The 14277-nt window shown below is 36.5% G+C and overlaps 2 protein-coding genes across 3 annotated transcripts; one reads left to right on the plus strand and one right to left on the minus strand.

The window, feature by feature from the left end:
- Window positions 1-742: 742 nt before the first annotated feature.
- On the plus strand, window positions 743-5233 carry LOC146160700 (dnaJ homolog subfamily A member 1-like). Of its 2 annotated transcripts, none has more exons than XM_083385774.1 (8): window positions 743-1138; window positions 1238-1379; window positions 1650-1888; window positions 2019-2145; window positions 2286-2400; window positions 2555-2670; window positions 2856-3075; window positions 3561-5233. In XM_083385774.1, the coding sequence occupies exons 1-8, from the start codon at window positions 998-1000 to the stop codon at window positions 3658-3660; spliced, it is 1200 nt and encodes a 399-aa protein (XP_083241900.1). In that variant the 5' UTR covers window positions 743-997; the 3' UTR covers window positions 3661-5233. The 2 variants fall into 2 exon arrangements, with proteins under 2 accessions (XP_083241900.1, XP_083241899.1); XM_083385773.1 differs by having other exon boundaries at window positions 744-1138; window positions 1647-1888.
- A 1667-nt stretch (window positions 5234-6900) lies between these two features.
- LOC146160701 (myosin light chain kinase 2, skeletal/cardiac muscle-like) lies at window positions 6901-13017 on the minus strand. The gene is made up of 16 exons (XM_083384990.1): window positions 12736-13017; window positions 12466-12550; window positions 12066-12302; window positions 11088-11585; window positions 10698-10818; window positions 10299-10411; window positions 9962-10061; window positions 9762-9855; window positions 9117-9197; window positions 8901-9010; window positions 8669-8810; window positions 8396-8466; window positions 7991-8119; window positions 7736-7888; window positions 7523-7649; window positions 6901-6981 (listed from the first exon to the last, which is right to left on the minus strand). Exons 1-16 carry the CDS (start codon window positions 13015-13017, stop codon window positions 6901-6903), a joined length of 2424 nt encoding a protein of 807 aa, XP_083241116.1.
- Window positions 13018-14277: the final 1260 nt, after the last annotated feature.

Raw genomic sequence — 14277 nt, forward strand, 5'->3', positions numbered from 1 at the left:
TAGATTAAAAATGGTCAAATAGATCTTTAAATACAAGAAGTGTTGCCTTACGTTTAAAATGTCCTATTAACATGCAATTGGTTAGGGGTGCCCAAAACGTGACATTTTTTCCGATAACCAATATCGTGAACAAAAAGTATCACAATCCGATACCCAATGACGTCATAACCATGCCCACATAGCAGAGTAGTTAAAAATTATGAACGTTTAAAAATACTTTTACGGGTTTTCAGGTTTAGTTACCTCCAGTTGTTAACTTATTTGTTTGGTAAATTTAACCCATATAATCGAAAATCCATACAATTGGGACTCAATTAAAAAAAAAGAATTATAAAAAGAATCGATCGAAAAATAACATGCATAATAAATCCACTCCATATAATCAGAAATCCATAAAAGTGGAACTCAAATAGAAAATATATCATAATAAAAAGAATGGCACGAAAAATAACATGTTTTACTTGATCTTTTTTATACAAAAACATCATCGGAAAAATCGTTTAATATGAAGTTATTTAGTTTTCTGTATAACGTTCGCTGATACATTGAGCGATAGTGCACAATGTGCACTTAATCGTCACATATCGCAAGTGCACATTGTGCGCACAATGTGCACATTTCGGCTTGCGTACATATCACAAGTGCACAATGTGCACCTTGGAATGTGCACCGAACCGTGCACATATCGCAAGTGCACGTTGTGCGCACAATGTGCACGTTTTGGTTTTGAGTCCTGTTGAGTGTTTTGGTGAGGATGGGTCAAGTAATTATTATGGGTATTATTTAATAATATTACTTAACCCAGCTAAACGCTAACCTAAATAATGTTCATTGTGATAGGATCCCAGACCAGCGCCAAAGTTTTCCAAACCGTTCACCAATTAGCAATGAATCGTAATTAATTTTGCAAATCTGGTTCACACTCTTCTTTACAGTCATTTTATTATTACCTGTAGTATTTATTGAACTTTTCTTAATATTCATTTGAATTGCAAAAATGGTGAGAGAAACAAAACTTTACGACACCCTTGGTGTAAGCACAAGTGCATCTGATACAGACCTTAAAAAAGCCTACAGAAAGCTGGCAATGAAGTTTCACCCTGACAAAAATCCAGATGATCCACATAGTGCTGAAAAGGTGACAATAAATTATTATTTAATTATTAATGATTTATTTTTAATAAAGAAAAAGCATACGTTGTAATCTTCCTATTTAAATTGTTTGAAATTTATTTAGTTCAAGGAAGTTTCCTTTGCCTATGAAGTCCTTGCTGATGCAAAGAAGCGACGCATTTATGATGACGGTGGTATGCAAGCATTAAAAGAAGGAGGTGGTCGAGAGGGACATGGGGCATTTGACATTTTTGATATGTTTTTTGGTGAGATATATTTTATATGCAAGCATTGTAATATAAAGTTATAAGCCCAATTTGTATTTAAAAACTGCCCGCTTGTAAAATATTAAATAGTCCTTTTTATTATTTTTTAGTTAAATCAAAATGTCTTGCTTTACGCCTGAAAAAGCTTTAGGTCCATATTTAGTTGAAAACTAAACCTTTTGGACAACAAAGATTTCTATATCAGATGTTTGCTTTTGCACCCGAAGTATAGCAACTGTAACATAAAGGATATTTATAATGTTACAGGAGGCGGCAGTGGCAGGCGGCATCAGCAGCAAAAAGGAAAAGATGTTGTACACCAGCTTAAGGTGTCGCTCGAGGACATGTACAATGGAACTACAAAAAAACTCTCACTGCAGAAAAATGTAATCTGCGACAAATGTGAGGGAAGAGGTGGCAAAGCTGGAGCTGTTTCTAAGTGCAACACTTGTCGGGGGACAGGAATTCAAGTTAAAATTCAACAGATTGGGCCAGGAATGATGCAACAGGTTTAGTAATATTTTAATACAGTTCCTCGAACTCCTTGGTTATGCTTTTTTTTAGTTTTGCAATAATAAGAATAATAAAATACAACTTTGGTTATCATGTTACATTTTGTTTTCTTAAACAAACTGCTAGATTCAATCCATGTGCCGAGAATGTGACGGTAAAGGAGAAAGAATCAATGCCAAAGATCGTTGCAAGACCTGCAGGGGTGATAAACTTATCAAGCAAAATAAAATACTGGAGGTCCATGTTGACAAAGGTATGTCACAAAATCCTGCTGCCATGACACTCACAAGTTTATGGAAATTGTTACTTTGATACCATATATCACAAAGTTTTTTTAAAAATGAGAGTCATTATCTGTGATGTTCATAGTTACTGATTGGTATTTATTTACAGGAATGGCAGAGGGCCAAAAGATAGTTTTTCATGGCGAAGGAGACCAGGAGCCAGGCCTTGAAGCTGGTGATGTTGTTATTGTTCTTGTGGAAAAAGAGCACAGCACGTATCACAGGTATATATAGCCTATGTTTTTGGGACTTTTTTGTTACTTAATAAACTGCTCTTGCTTAAGATGGTAAATGTTGGTTTAAGAATTTAATTTGTTAGTCTTTACATACCTTCTTGTCAAAAGCTCGGTCATAAATTAATTTAAAATATCTATCTAGACAACATGAAGATCTTATAATGAAAATGGACCTATCAATTACCGAAGCACTCTGTGGCTTTCAGCGTGTTATCACCACTTTGGACAAAAGGGAGATTGTAGTTTCAACCATTCCAGGTAATGTTACGCGACATTAAACAATCAAACTAAACCACCATAATTGCCTGCCATTATATTGCAAAATCGTTACACTATGAAGCATTTTTGTAAGCTGTTAGATCTTTTATTTTATTATTAATGAGTAATCGCTGAACATTTTACTTTCAGCAGATTATTAATATGCTTTTAAATGTTTCTTATAGGCGAAGTGATAAAGTATGGCGACATTAAATGTGTTATTAATGAGGGAATGCCGATCCATCGCGATCCCTTCACTAGGGGTCGTCTTATCATCCAATTCAAAGTTGTTTTCCCCGATGATGGATGGACTTCACAAGAGAATATTCAAAGACTGGAAAAACTTTTACCCCGCAAAGAAGAAGTGATCGTTACCGATGATATGGAAGAAGTCAATTTGTCCGAGTAAGACATTGGCTATTATGTACTGTTATGTCCTAGGTTTTTGCTTGTAATAATTTCAGGTGTGCTGGTGTTACAACCAATTTTAAAACTGTTAAGGCAGCAAAATATGAGTTGTAAAAGTGTAATAGCAAATGTGAAATATTTTTAAACCATGTAATGCGGGTGAATCAATTATGACACAAATATGAGTGGATTGCAGAAAATCCACCTTAATTTAGTAGCGTAATGGGTAAAATACAGGCTGTAGAGTCAGAGCTGGACTAAGCACTCAACAAAATCTTACATTTGGCTGGAGTCTGACTCGGGATTCGGACTCGGACGCGGGTCTATTTTTTGGCCGCAGTCGGACTCGGGTTGTTTTTAACGTACTCCGCAGCCCTGGTTACAACAGAATTACTTTTTGTGTAAACACTTAATTAATCCTCAAAAAATGTTTAAATATTCCAGATCATTTCTAATGTTTTGATTTGCACATTTCTCCTTAGATTCGACGAAACCCGCAAAGCGCGTGGCAGTCGAAATATCTACGAGGAGGATGACGAGGATGGTCACCAGCGGGGTGGAATGCAATGCCAGAGCCACTAATCACTTTTGTGCAACCACACTTCTTTATATTCCACGCCGAAACGACTAAAATGTACACCCAACCACCGTCGGATTTTCAAAAAAAAAATTACCTTCTCTTGGTTCGGGCGACTTTCCCGTACGTCTGCAAATGACTGGACGCCTTGTATTACGTAACCCTAGTTTATTTATTGGTTACTCCTCTATGTTTTTAATTTAACCTAGGCAAGATGTATTTGTCCGATCGGTAGTAATGCCTTTTCTTGAAGTTCTGGCCTATTGTATGATTCCACATTGTTTGAGCCACTTCGTTTTTCGGACAATTAAAACGCCTACAGCAGTGTAACCTAAGCTTGTGATTTCAGCTTGGGAGGATTTCCTAATTTTTACGTTTTTGCCTGTATTGTGATAATCCACTTTATACTTTAGGTCGCTAATTAATTATTCTTTACAGCCATTAAATCGCTGTGAGTGTGTTTCAAAAATTAAAACGAATTCCGAAATAATTTCTTATAAAAGTATATTTGACAAAGTAAACTATAGGGAGAAAAGGCTTTCAACTTAGGTTTACTATAGGAAGGCCAGGTAACCGATTTCAACACGTGCGCACTACGCAGCTGTTTACCAAGTTCGAACGCGATGTGAAAACATGTCTTAGTTCGCGTCGCTCTGGGCGAGACGTCTTCTGTCGACAACTGACGGCTTAACCTAGTTTTCCTTTCCCCGCATCGCAATTCCTTCATATCTGTCCTCAACATTTGTACCGGGAAATACGCCGGCGATGTGGGTCGAGATGTGGCAAATCGATTAATTGCAAACACAGGCGGGATATTACTCCAGTTGTTTTTTTAAACTGTAAGACCAGCCCGCCACAAGCTGTTGCACATAACCAGCTGTGTTTGCTTTTAATTGCAGCGGGCGATTATACAGCCAGGTGCTAAGTTTGACAAAAAACATTTTTCTCTATTGAATTTATTTTGTGAGCGTTTTTTAAGAGCCTAAGTGTAACTTGCTTTCCCTGAAATTCTTCGGCACATGTTTTTATTTTAATATATTTTTTTTGAAAAACAAGCATAGTTCACAAACGGCAACAGTATTTTACTTGGCCGATTTGGGTAATACTTTATCCCTTCATTAAAAATGCCCCGTAGTAATGGCATAGTTCGCGATTTAGGCACTGGCTTTGGTCTAAATGTTCGCCTCATAGGCATGTTCGAGTAGGAAATTTGTTTATTATTTTACTTCCTTTGACGTGTCATTGTTCTATGTTCTAGTTAGCAACGTCATTTTATGTCGTTGTGCACGTTTTGTCTCGCAGCTTAATGCGATGCCTAATGCCTAAAAATGTTTTGCAACACCATTTCAAACCTTTGACCCTGGTTGATTTTTTAAAATATGACCTACGAGTTAGCTATTATGCGATGTGGTTGCGCGTCGTGTGCATTTGCAATTTAGTAACGGTTGTAAATAAACGAACTTCAGTTAAAGTATTTTCTTTTTGCTTATCGTTCGCACTGTACGCTGTAAGTTTGACAGCTTGCGCTGATTCGCCGTTTGTTAAGGTTAGGTGTCAAATAAATAACAGTAGTTTTTACTTTACGCGAGAAGACTAGGTTTATCGGCGACTAGTATTTTGAAAAATGTTCAAGTGGCATCAAGTCCAAGATGGTTTTAAAAGAACAAAACTCTAACCAATTAATTAATAAGCGCATAAGTCAATTAAATGATCGTGTTACTAGTGCGCTCTGGACGGTAACAGCAATAATTTCCTTTTCTCATTAAGTTTAGCCTATAGGGTTCAAAACAGCACACTTTTCACCACGGTTTAATTGTCTTAACTAATTATTTTATAATTTTGACCATTGTGGAACTTTTTCTGATCGTATGTAATATTATTTAAAAAGTATGACCGGATCTTTACTTTGAGATAAATTGCTCCTTTAAAATGAAAATCGAACGGTCTTCGCTCATTATACTATGCCATCACCATAACACTTTTGGAGAAATATTTTTTTTTTAATTTCCTGATCGCAAAATGGAAACACACAATAAGACCTCAGCTACAGGGCAACAATATCTAAAGCAGAATAATCAATAATACCGTAGTACAAAACCAATGACTTATTAAAGCCGAATTCGCAGTTGTATTCAAGACAAAATAAAAAATAAATCGCCTAAATAGGACTTGAAGAAATACCTACTAAATCATCCTAATAAGCCAAAAATAACACCTGAAACTCTAGGGAGAGGGTATGGGATGATCGGGGTCTATCGGTCTGGCATCGGCCGCTTAGGTGTAGCCCTAGTTTGACCGGCGCCGTTAGGCCGCCTCTTTTGGTATTTTTTGCGCCTGTTTGCGGTTAGTGGGGGGTAATGGTAGGGTTTAGAAATTGGGATAAAGTTAAAATTATAAGGAAAGTTAGTGATGTACTTAGGGTGGGTAAAAATTTGTATAGGCCTTATTCTGGCCATTTAGGTCTTATTCCGATCTAGACGTTGTTACGACTGTTAGGCATTAGTCCTATTTTAAGGTCTCATTTCGAACTGTGATTTATTCCGATGTTGATGTTGTTCTTATTTTGGTCTTACGGCTGGAGACTGGAGTTCCGCAAAATGTATTGTTTTACTTTACTAGCAAACGTTTAGTGCTTAGTATGGAAGTGTTTTTTCTTGCTACCTTCAATTTAGTTATAGGAGGCCGAAAACACTACAGATTCAAGTATATTACAATAAACAAGTTTAAACGAGCGCAGTTATGATCAGAGCAGGACATAAAAATAATTTCGCTACGTTTGGTAAGATACACAAAAAAAATATGATTTAAAGTTTTTATTTTGTTCTTTTATGAATACGTCAAATTCCACATGCGACACAAGTAGGAAAACTATTCGTCTTATAAGATAAGCAACAAGTAGGCTAATACACATTTTTAAAACAAAATGTAGCCTTATCAAGCCAGAACATAGAATAGAAATAGAAAAATATTAAGTTTCACCCATTGTTTCTTATGCCATGCAGTCAAACAATGCGCCTTTTGCTAAACCATGTTCCTTAATACCATTCCATAAAGTTATTTAAAGTCATACACAAAAGTATCAACTCATGTCACGCATTTAAAGAGATGTAAGCAACAGCGGTTGCAGTGGTCGACCAGGTCTCGCATTAGCAGTTGCGATAAGTCAGGTCTGAACTTCGTCAGGCTTTGAAAGGTTCATCATCATCAGCTGAAAAACTCGTCACTGGAGAACCAGTTGGACGTCATCACACAGCTGACTCGATGTCGTTTTCGGTGTTTACTTTGCTTTTCAGCCAGTTTGCGGCAGTCACAGCTGCTATACCTGCCTAAAAAAAACAAATATTTCGCTGAATTCCTTTATCGGATGAGTATATAGCGCAATTGCTTGTTTACTGTTCGGTTTGTATTAACTGTCGAACTTTCTGTAAATAAAAACAACTGTACATAACAAATAACCCAATAAATTATAATGGGTCTAAAACAGTTAAGCTTTATAACAATAAAAAGTCACACAAATATTAGAGTGTTTTGATCAAACTAAAATAACAACCCTAATTTCAGCCTTTAAAAAAAATAGGTCCACACATCTTCTGGTAAAAGTATTTGATTCAAATTTCAAATACTTAAAAATAATGAATTTTAATATTTATTTTACTAGTAAACGAGTATAAAATATCTTTTTTATATTATGAATATTATGTATCGCAAACAAATACACGATACTGTCATCTAGCAAACCGGCGAGTCAAGTTTTGTTACAGCCCAATTGTCATATAACGAATAGGCCTAAGACGTAAACTTGTTTGTTCACATTCCCAAGAATATATTTTACATTTAACATTATGACATAATCCGATTTGCGTATACCTTCCAATGCATACGAGCGAGAAAAACCTTCAGTTTATTCTTGTTCATCAGCGCCTTTCGCCGCCGTGACGTTAAAGGCGTGGAAAGCCATTCGTGACGTAAGCATTGAGTCGCACTCATTCTTCCGCTGGAAAAAAGTTAACAAAACATCAACGCCAGCGAATAAAAAACTTTTAACAAGGCTTACATACGGCCAAGTTTTTCCATTTTTACCTTTTTTCTGCCACTAACAATCTGGAAATGAAGTCTTTTCCTTCTTCAGATACAATTTTAAATGGCTCCTCTTCGAAATCCCATGCACAGTCAGCAATATTTTCCATTGTATCCGAATCACAATCGCCAAGGAATGGAGAAATGCCACTGAGTCTGCAACATACATTTTTTGACTATCTGCTAAACTGAATTTTAACCACAGCTCCTGTTTCAAATATTGTGTATACCCATTAAAACTTATTCTTGGTTACTTACAAAATATAACAGATAACTCCCATACTCCACATGTCCGAAGCAAAGCTTACAACTTCGTAGTTGAGTACCTCGGGCGCCATAAATTCGGGAGTTCCCCATTGTACGACCAACTTCTGACGCGGTTTGTACCTATATGAAGAAAATTATGTTTTAATTCAAGAACCTTATTTTTACGGAAAGAAATATTTTAAGGCAAGGGTGCAAGCATGCTATTATATAATAATAATGTAGCTAAATATGATAGGTGCTTGTATACCGGTTTATACTTCCGATATTCTTGTGAGATATTTGTCCGATAATGTTTAGCTTTTCTTAGGTTAAAAAAATAATCGTATTACATTTTTGTAAATATTACGAGAAACCTGAATATGATAAGCCTAACTGAGCTCTAGAATTTACACGTACTTTCTCGCCAAACCAAAGTCGATAATCTTGAGGTGATGTGTGGTGCGGTTTAAACAGAGAATGTTTTCCGGCTGCGAAAAAAAATAAGTTACATCGTGAAAACAGATTACTCTTAAAACAATTAAGTGCTTTAAAGTGTTTAATGCAATAATTTTTAAAAATGTTTAGTAAAAACAAACAAAAAAACGTAGAAAGAAATTGTTATTCTTCCTCAATGGAGCTTAATCTTAACTTAAACAGTTAAACTTTAGTTGAATGGTAATTTATCCTTACCTTTAGGTCGAGATGTAGAATAAGGTTTTTGTGGAGGTACTGAACGGCTTTGGTGATTTGCTGCATAAAGAGAACGGCATCCAGCTCGGTTAGTTGTGATTGGTCGGCGATCACTCGCTCGAAAAGTTCTCCGCCGCTCAAACTGCAATAAATTATGTGTTGCAATCGTAGAGCGTTCGAGTGAATTCTTATTCAAAGTATGTCACAACAGCTATTTAATATAATTACTTACTATTCCATGATTAGGGTCATCGCGTTGTCATTCTCGAAAGCATCATAAAGTTTCACAACATTTTCGTGATCGATCAAGTTCATAATAGCAATTTCTATCATCACATCTTCCTGTTATAACACGTTGAAAAAATTGTAAATTAGTTTTCGCATTAATTACTTCTGAATTTTTATAATAATAAATGTTAGTTATTGTCGTTTTTTATTTGTTTTCCACCTTGTCGACTGGTTCTTGCTGAGTGCGTTTGGTCTTTAGGTTGTTTGGAGAACGCTTCAGCGATTTTGATTTCAACAAGCTCTGTCAGAAAAGACGTGGTATAAATTCTACAAGCAATTTTTCCGAAATTCGAAAATTACAAGAGGAACTTAGGGATTGGGGATTTGACTTATTGACTGGGTTAATGTTTTTAACCGATATAAAAAATCTGGTTAAAAAAAGTGAAGGGTGCGGTCACAATCTATTGCATTCTGTGCATTTATCGAACACGCCATTTTAACAATCTAAACGGCAAACCTTGTGTCCAAAATAGTACAAACTGCATTTACGCTAACCTGTTGCTTCTAACCATTTGTTTTGCAGAATACAATGACGTCCATAAGCCTATGCAACGCCATCTGCAAACTAATGCCTTTTGCTTATTAGAATCTCCACACGGCAGGACGAATTTGGTAATTGATAATAACCATGCCTAATTGTTTAAAGACGAGTAACCACTTAATGAATATTCTTCACAATATGGGACGCATCATAAGTTAAATGTATTGCTTACCTTAGCGACACTTTATACAAACCAACAATTTAAAAATCAAGGTATTTGATACAAACGTAAGCTCAAGGTTATACTATTATTCTGACTCTTACCTTTGCCACAGGCTTTTTGCACACGAAACATTTCGCTGCCAATTGCAATCCGGTTTTCTTTTCGACGCACCGGTACACCTTGCCGAATCGGCCTCTGTCAATAAAAATACGGTTATTGTCCACAGCTTCCTAACAAGTAATTAAGCCAAATAGACAAAACGATGTTTTACGACGCTAGAGCAATAAATTTAGTTTCTTACCCTCCCAACTGTTCTTTTAGATCGTAGAAGTGTTTGTAAGTGGAATTCTTTACCGTCACACTTCGGTAGGAGAACGCTGGTGCGGGAATTGAGGGCAAAGCTTAAAAAATTGTTTAAATCAAAAATATTTCTTCGTAAAAATATCTACGATGGAATAAAACCTAAACGCTTCGGAAGTTAGTCATAAAATTAAGGGTTGGGTTCGATGTTAGCCAAGAGATTCTATAAAACGATTTTTAATTCTGTTTAAAAATTAGCACTTGAGACTCTTATTCTGACAGGTTTAGGTGTTATTCCGAATTTGATTTAATTTCAGTCGAATTACTGGAGTCCTTACCTATTTCGATTTGCTCCTCGTCAGAATCTGTATCCGCTCCTATGGTGATTTGAATCCCACCAGGGGCGCTGCTCGTACTTGAATCCGAAAACTGGCGCTTTACGTCGATTAATCTAAACGGAAAGTATAGTACATCAAACTTAAAATAACTAAAACAATCAAGCCAACAAATCACATTGTCTTGCAGAACTGCAGATTTCTTGCAGAAAATAGCTGTGCTACGGTTTCATTATTAACATACCAAAGCAAATGAAACGCAAACACAAAAAATATATTACAATCCACACACATTTTCGTGGCTTATTTGTGCATTTATTGTATTCTAATTACAAATTTATTAAATATTTCACTTCTGCTAATAAACTAATGTTATCGGGAAAATCACGTTACCATGTTTACCTTCTGTCAATGCACATGTCTCCCGAATCGCTTTTCATAGTGTCGTTTCGCCTGATATCGCAGCTTGAGTGAGCTCTAGTAATTTCTCCGGTGGGTATCGTAGCCGGAGTCATATCTGCACCTGTTGCCACATAACAAAACCTTTTTTGTAACCTAATTCACTTTAAAGGTTAAAACAAATTTTTATGAATAAAATTTGATCATTTTAATATACTTTCGTACAGATATAGCGACAACTTTACGTCTCCTATACTGAACATCAATGAACATGGACACTTGCTGAAAACCTTTAGTTAAGAACTATATAAAGATGACCTGTGCTTTATTCCCTGATCTAGAACGGCGATTCTGACGTAAACACACACGTTATTCGCACCAAATAAAACTTACCTTCGTCTTTGTTTTCCAATTTGTGCTGAGCCGTTTGTTTTTCATTTGTCGTGAGTCCTGCATAGGATGCTCTTCTTCCTTCTGGCAACTTGTGCGGCTGTGCAGGCGCCAGAAACATCTCTACGTGGCCCAAAGGGCCCTTATCGCCCTTATTGGCGTTGTCAGCCCCCACCGCCTGGTACACAGCGACTGTGACGTCACTTTGGTCGCGTATATTGTTTTCTTGCGGCTGTGTGACGACACAACCAGGCGACTGAGAACCTGCGCGGTTTAAATTCTGCGTCTGTTCACTGTCGGACTGCTGTCTGCTGCCAAAGTCGGGACGAGGTTCGCTTTTGTGAGGAACCGGGCTTTGTCTCTGTTCTGGCTTTTGCTGTTGTGACTGTGTGTTTATTACTTCGCTTGCATTCTGGCCAGTCGCCAGGGAGTCGCTCGCGTTAAGCTGTCCATGCTCGATGGTGGCCGGTTGCGGAATGTCGATTTCCTCCTCAGATAAAGCTTAGAAACAGCGAGTAAATTAAATTAAAAACTTGCTATGAATTTGAACTAAACTATATCTTCTGAATTAAATATACATTTCTCAAGACAAAAAAAGTGAAAAGTGGAGAATATCGATACGTCACGGAATATATTCAAGTAAATGATCCAAAATTTTGTGTAACAGTGAGAAACAATTATTGTATGTATTTTTCAGGTTGGGGTGCGCAGACATTTTTACAAAATTGTAATAACCGATAAATTAAGGTGGTAAACGCAAAAAAGAACGTTTAAAAAAACACCAACGCACAAGCTTTGCACAAAGGAAGTTAATTATATTCTTTTTTGGGGGGTATTTTGAAATTACTTGAAATAAAAATGAAAAAAACAAAACAAATATTTTTAATAAATTTAGAATAATTTTGACGCATTCTTCATTGAACTAGAGAGAAAGTGATTATGCATTGTGTAATAACGGATTACTATAGTCAATTAAGTTACCTGTTTCGTATATGACTTCATCTGTGCAATCCTCCGAGTAAAGCTCATCCGACGAAAACACTCCACTCTCACAAGATATCTTCTTCGCTGGGAAGTGGGACTTCTTCTTTTCTTGTTTTGTCTCAATAGCATCTGGTCTAGGCCGTATTTTCTCTTTATCTTGTAGTTCATCAGCTATTTTTCGTTTTATGTGTCTGTTGATTCGCTGGCGACATGGCGGAACACTTGATTTCGCACCTAAACAATTTTCTATACCTTAAAACAGTAGCTAAAAGTGTCTTCAGCTCACAACAATAGTTTTTAAAAAAGTATTTTTAAAACGCATTACCTGAATAACCCAATATTGGTTAGAAATTATTACTATAATAAAATATTTTACGTTTTTTAGTGTATTTCTTGCCTTTCTTCGAATTTTCATTAGTGTGTAGGGAAGGAGAGCTTTTAGAGGTAACCAGCGGTGCAATTTCTGGCAATGGTTCCTTTACCTGAAACAAAGCGCAAGGAATGTGAAGTTATACTATAGATCTTGTCTATCGATACAGCCGTTGTTATCGAACCATGCACTACAGTTGTCGTGTAATACAATTCCTACTGCTCTAAAACATATTACAGAAGTTTCACTATGAAATTTAGAAGTTTCACTATGGAATTTATTGATCTTGTACCGTACCTTGTCGATCAAGTTTAAACTTTGTGGAGCAACTCCCATATTTGTCAATGCCGGAGACGACGCGTTTGCTTGTTTATCGCTTGCATATTTCAAGGCTTTAAATGATGTCTTCTCATTGTTTGAGCTATCGAAAATATGCGCCAGTTGCTTTGTTATTTGATCCAACCTGTCGTCTTGACTATCCAGCCTCCCTAAGATAAGTTTAGCGCAGTCCTTAACTTGAGTGAAAGCTTCGCATAGGCTGGATAGTTGGCTTCGAATTAATTTTAGGTCTTCCTCCATTTTGTTTAGCATAGAAAGGATCGAATGTCCCAAACCACCAAAAATCTAATCACGGATACAAACAATTTACCTAAAAACCCTGAAAAAAAATTTCAGTAGCTATTTTTTAGCACGTAAGTAATTGGGTCCTGCTTTATCTTCTGATATATATAAATCTGAGCATCTGACTGCAAACATAAACATCTAATTTAAATCTTTACCACAAACTTGACAATTAGTTTCAATAGTTGGCAAGACGGCAATTTATTAAATCATTGTCACTGATTTCATAACTGTGGTATTCTAGACCAGCACCCTGTTTATTATTTGCAACTGGTAACACTTTCGACGACGCTTTTCTTATATACAACAACTCTAAAGCCAATGAAAGCGTTTAACAGCAAATTTAATATCAGATCTATTTTCAATTGGTGATTTCCTCTAAAAACTATTTGTGCTCTTACCTACATCACGCTCACCGAACCTTCTCACAATGACGTTGATGGAATTAATTGTGACGCAAATAGGTGCGAACTTTCCTGCTCACGTGACCGAAGCGCTGACAACTGCACTATTAGCAAATGCGTGTCACACCTTTCATCGGCTATATAGTTTTTTGTGTTTTGTTCTACCCTTCTTACCAATCCCTTAATTCTTTGCTTTTCTCTAAACGTTGTTATAAATTGCTTAAATTGCTTTGCTACAGAGCTTATAGTTCCATAATTTATCCTGTCTTTATTTAACATATAGGATTAGTTACCCCAAACAAAGGGCAAACACTATGCCAGAACAATGACACACAATCGCTTAATTCTTAAGTATTATACTTTAACAGGGGTCGGCAACCTATTTTTGCCCTGCGAACCGGATTAAAACTAACATTTTATCACGGACCGGCCTTTACAAAAAAAGATCAGTTTAGCCTCTTAAAAATTTGTCAGCACTTCGAATCAATGAGAACCACAACTATTTACCGTACTGGATACGGACCGATAACGAACGCTTCGCAGATCGGCACCGGGCCGCGGCCTTGTAGTTGCCTATTACAGTGTAATAGCTCCTTATAATGCTTTAAATGTTACCGATACCCAACATTTTGGACAAAATGTATCGCAATCCGTTTGATTACCAAATAAAGTCATTACTATGCTCAGGGACGTGCGGTCAGGGGAGGTAGGTGAGGCAGTGACACCTGGCAAAGCAAAAAGGTATATTAAAGAGATGGTTATCACAGAATATATATTGTTTGCTAAAGTATGCGTGCCTTTTTTTCCAAATTTC

The sequence above is a fragment of the Ascidiella aspersa genome, chromosome 3, assembly GCF_963924565.1.
Source record: "Ascidiella aspersa chromosome 3, kaAscAspe10.2, whole genome shotgun sequence".
In the NCBI taxonomy this organism is placed as follows: Eukaryota; Metazoa; Chordata; class Ascidiacea; order Phlebobranchia; family Ascidiidae; genus Ascidiella; species Ascidiella aspersa.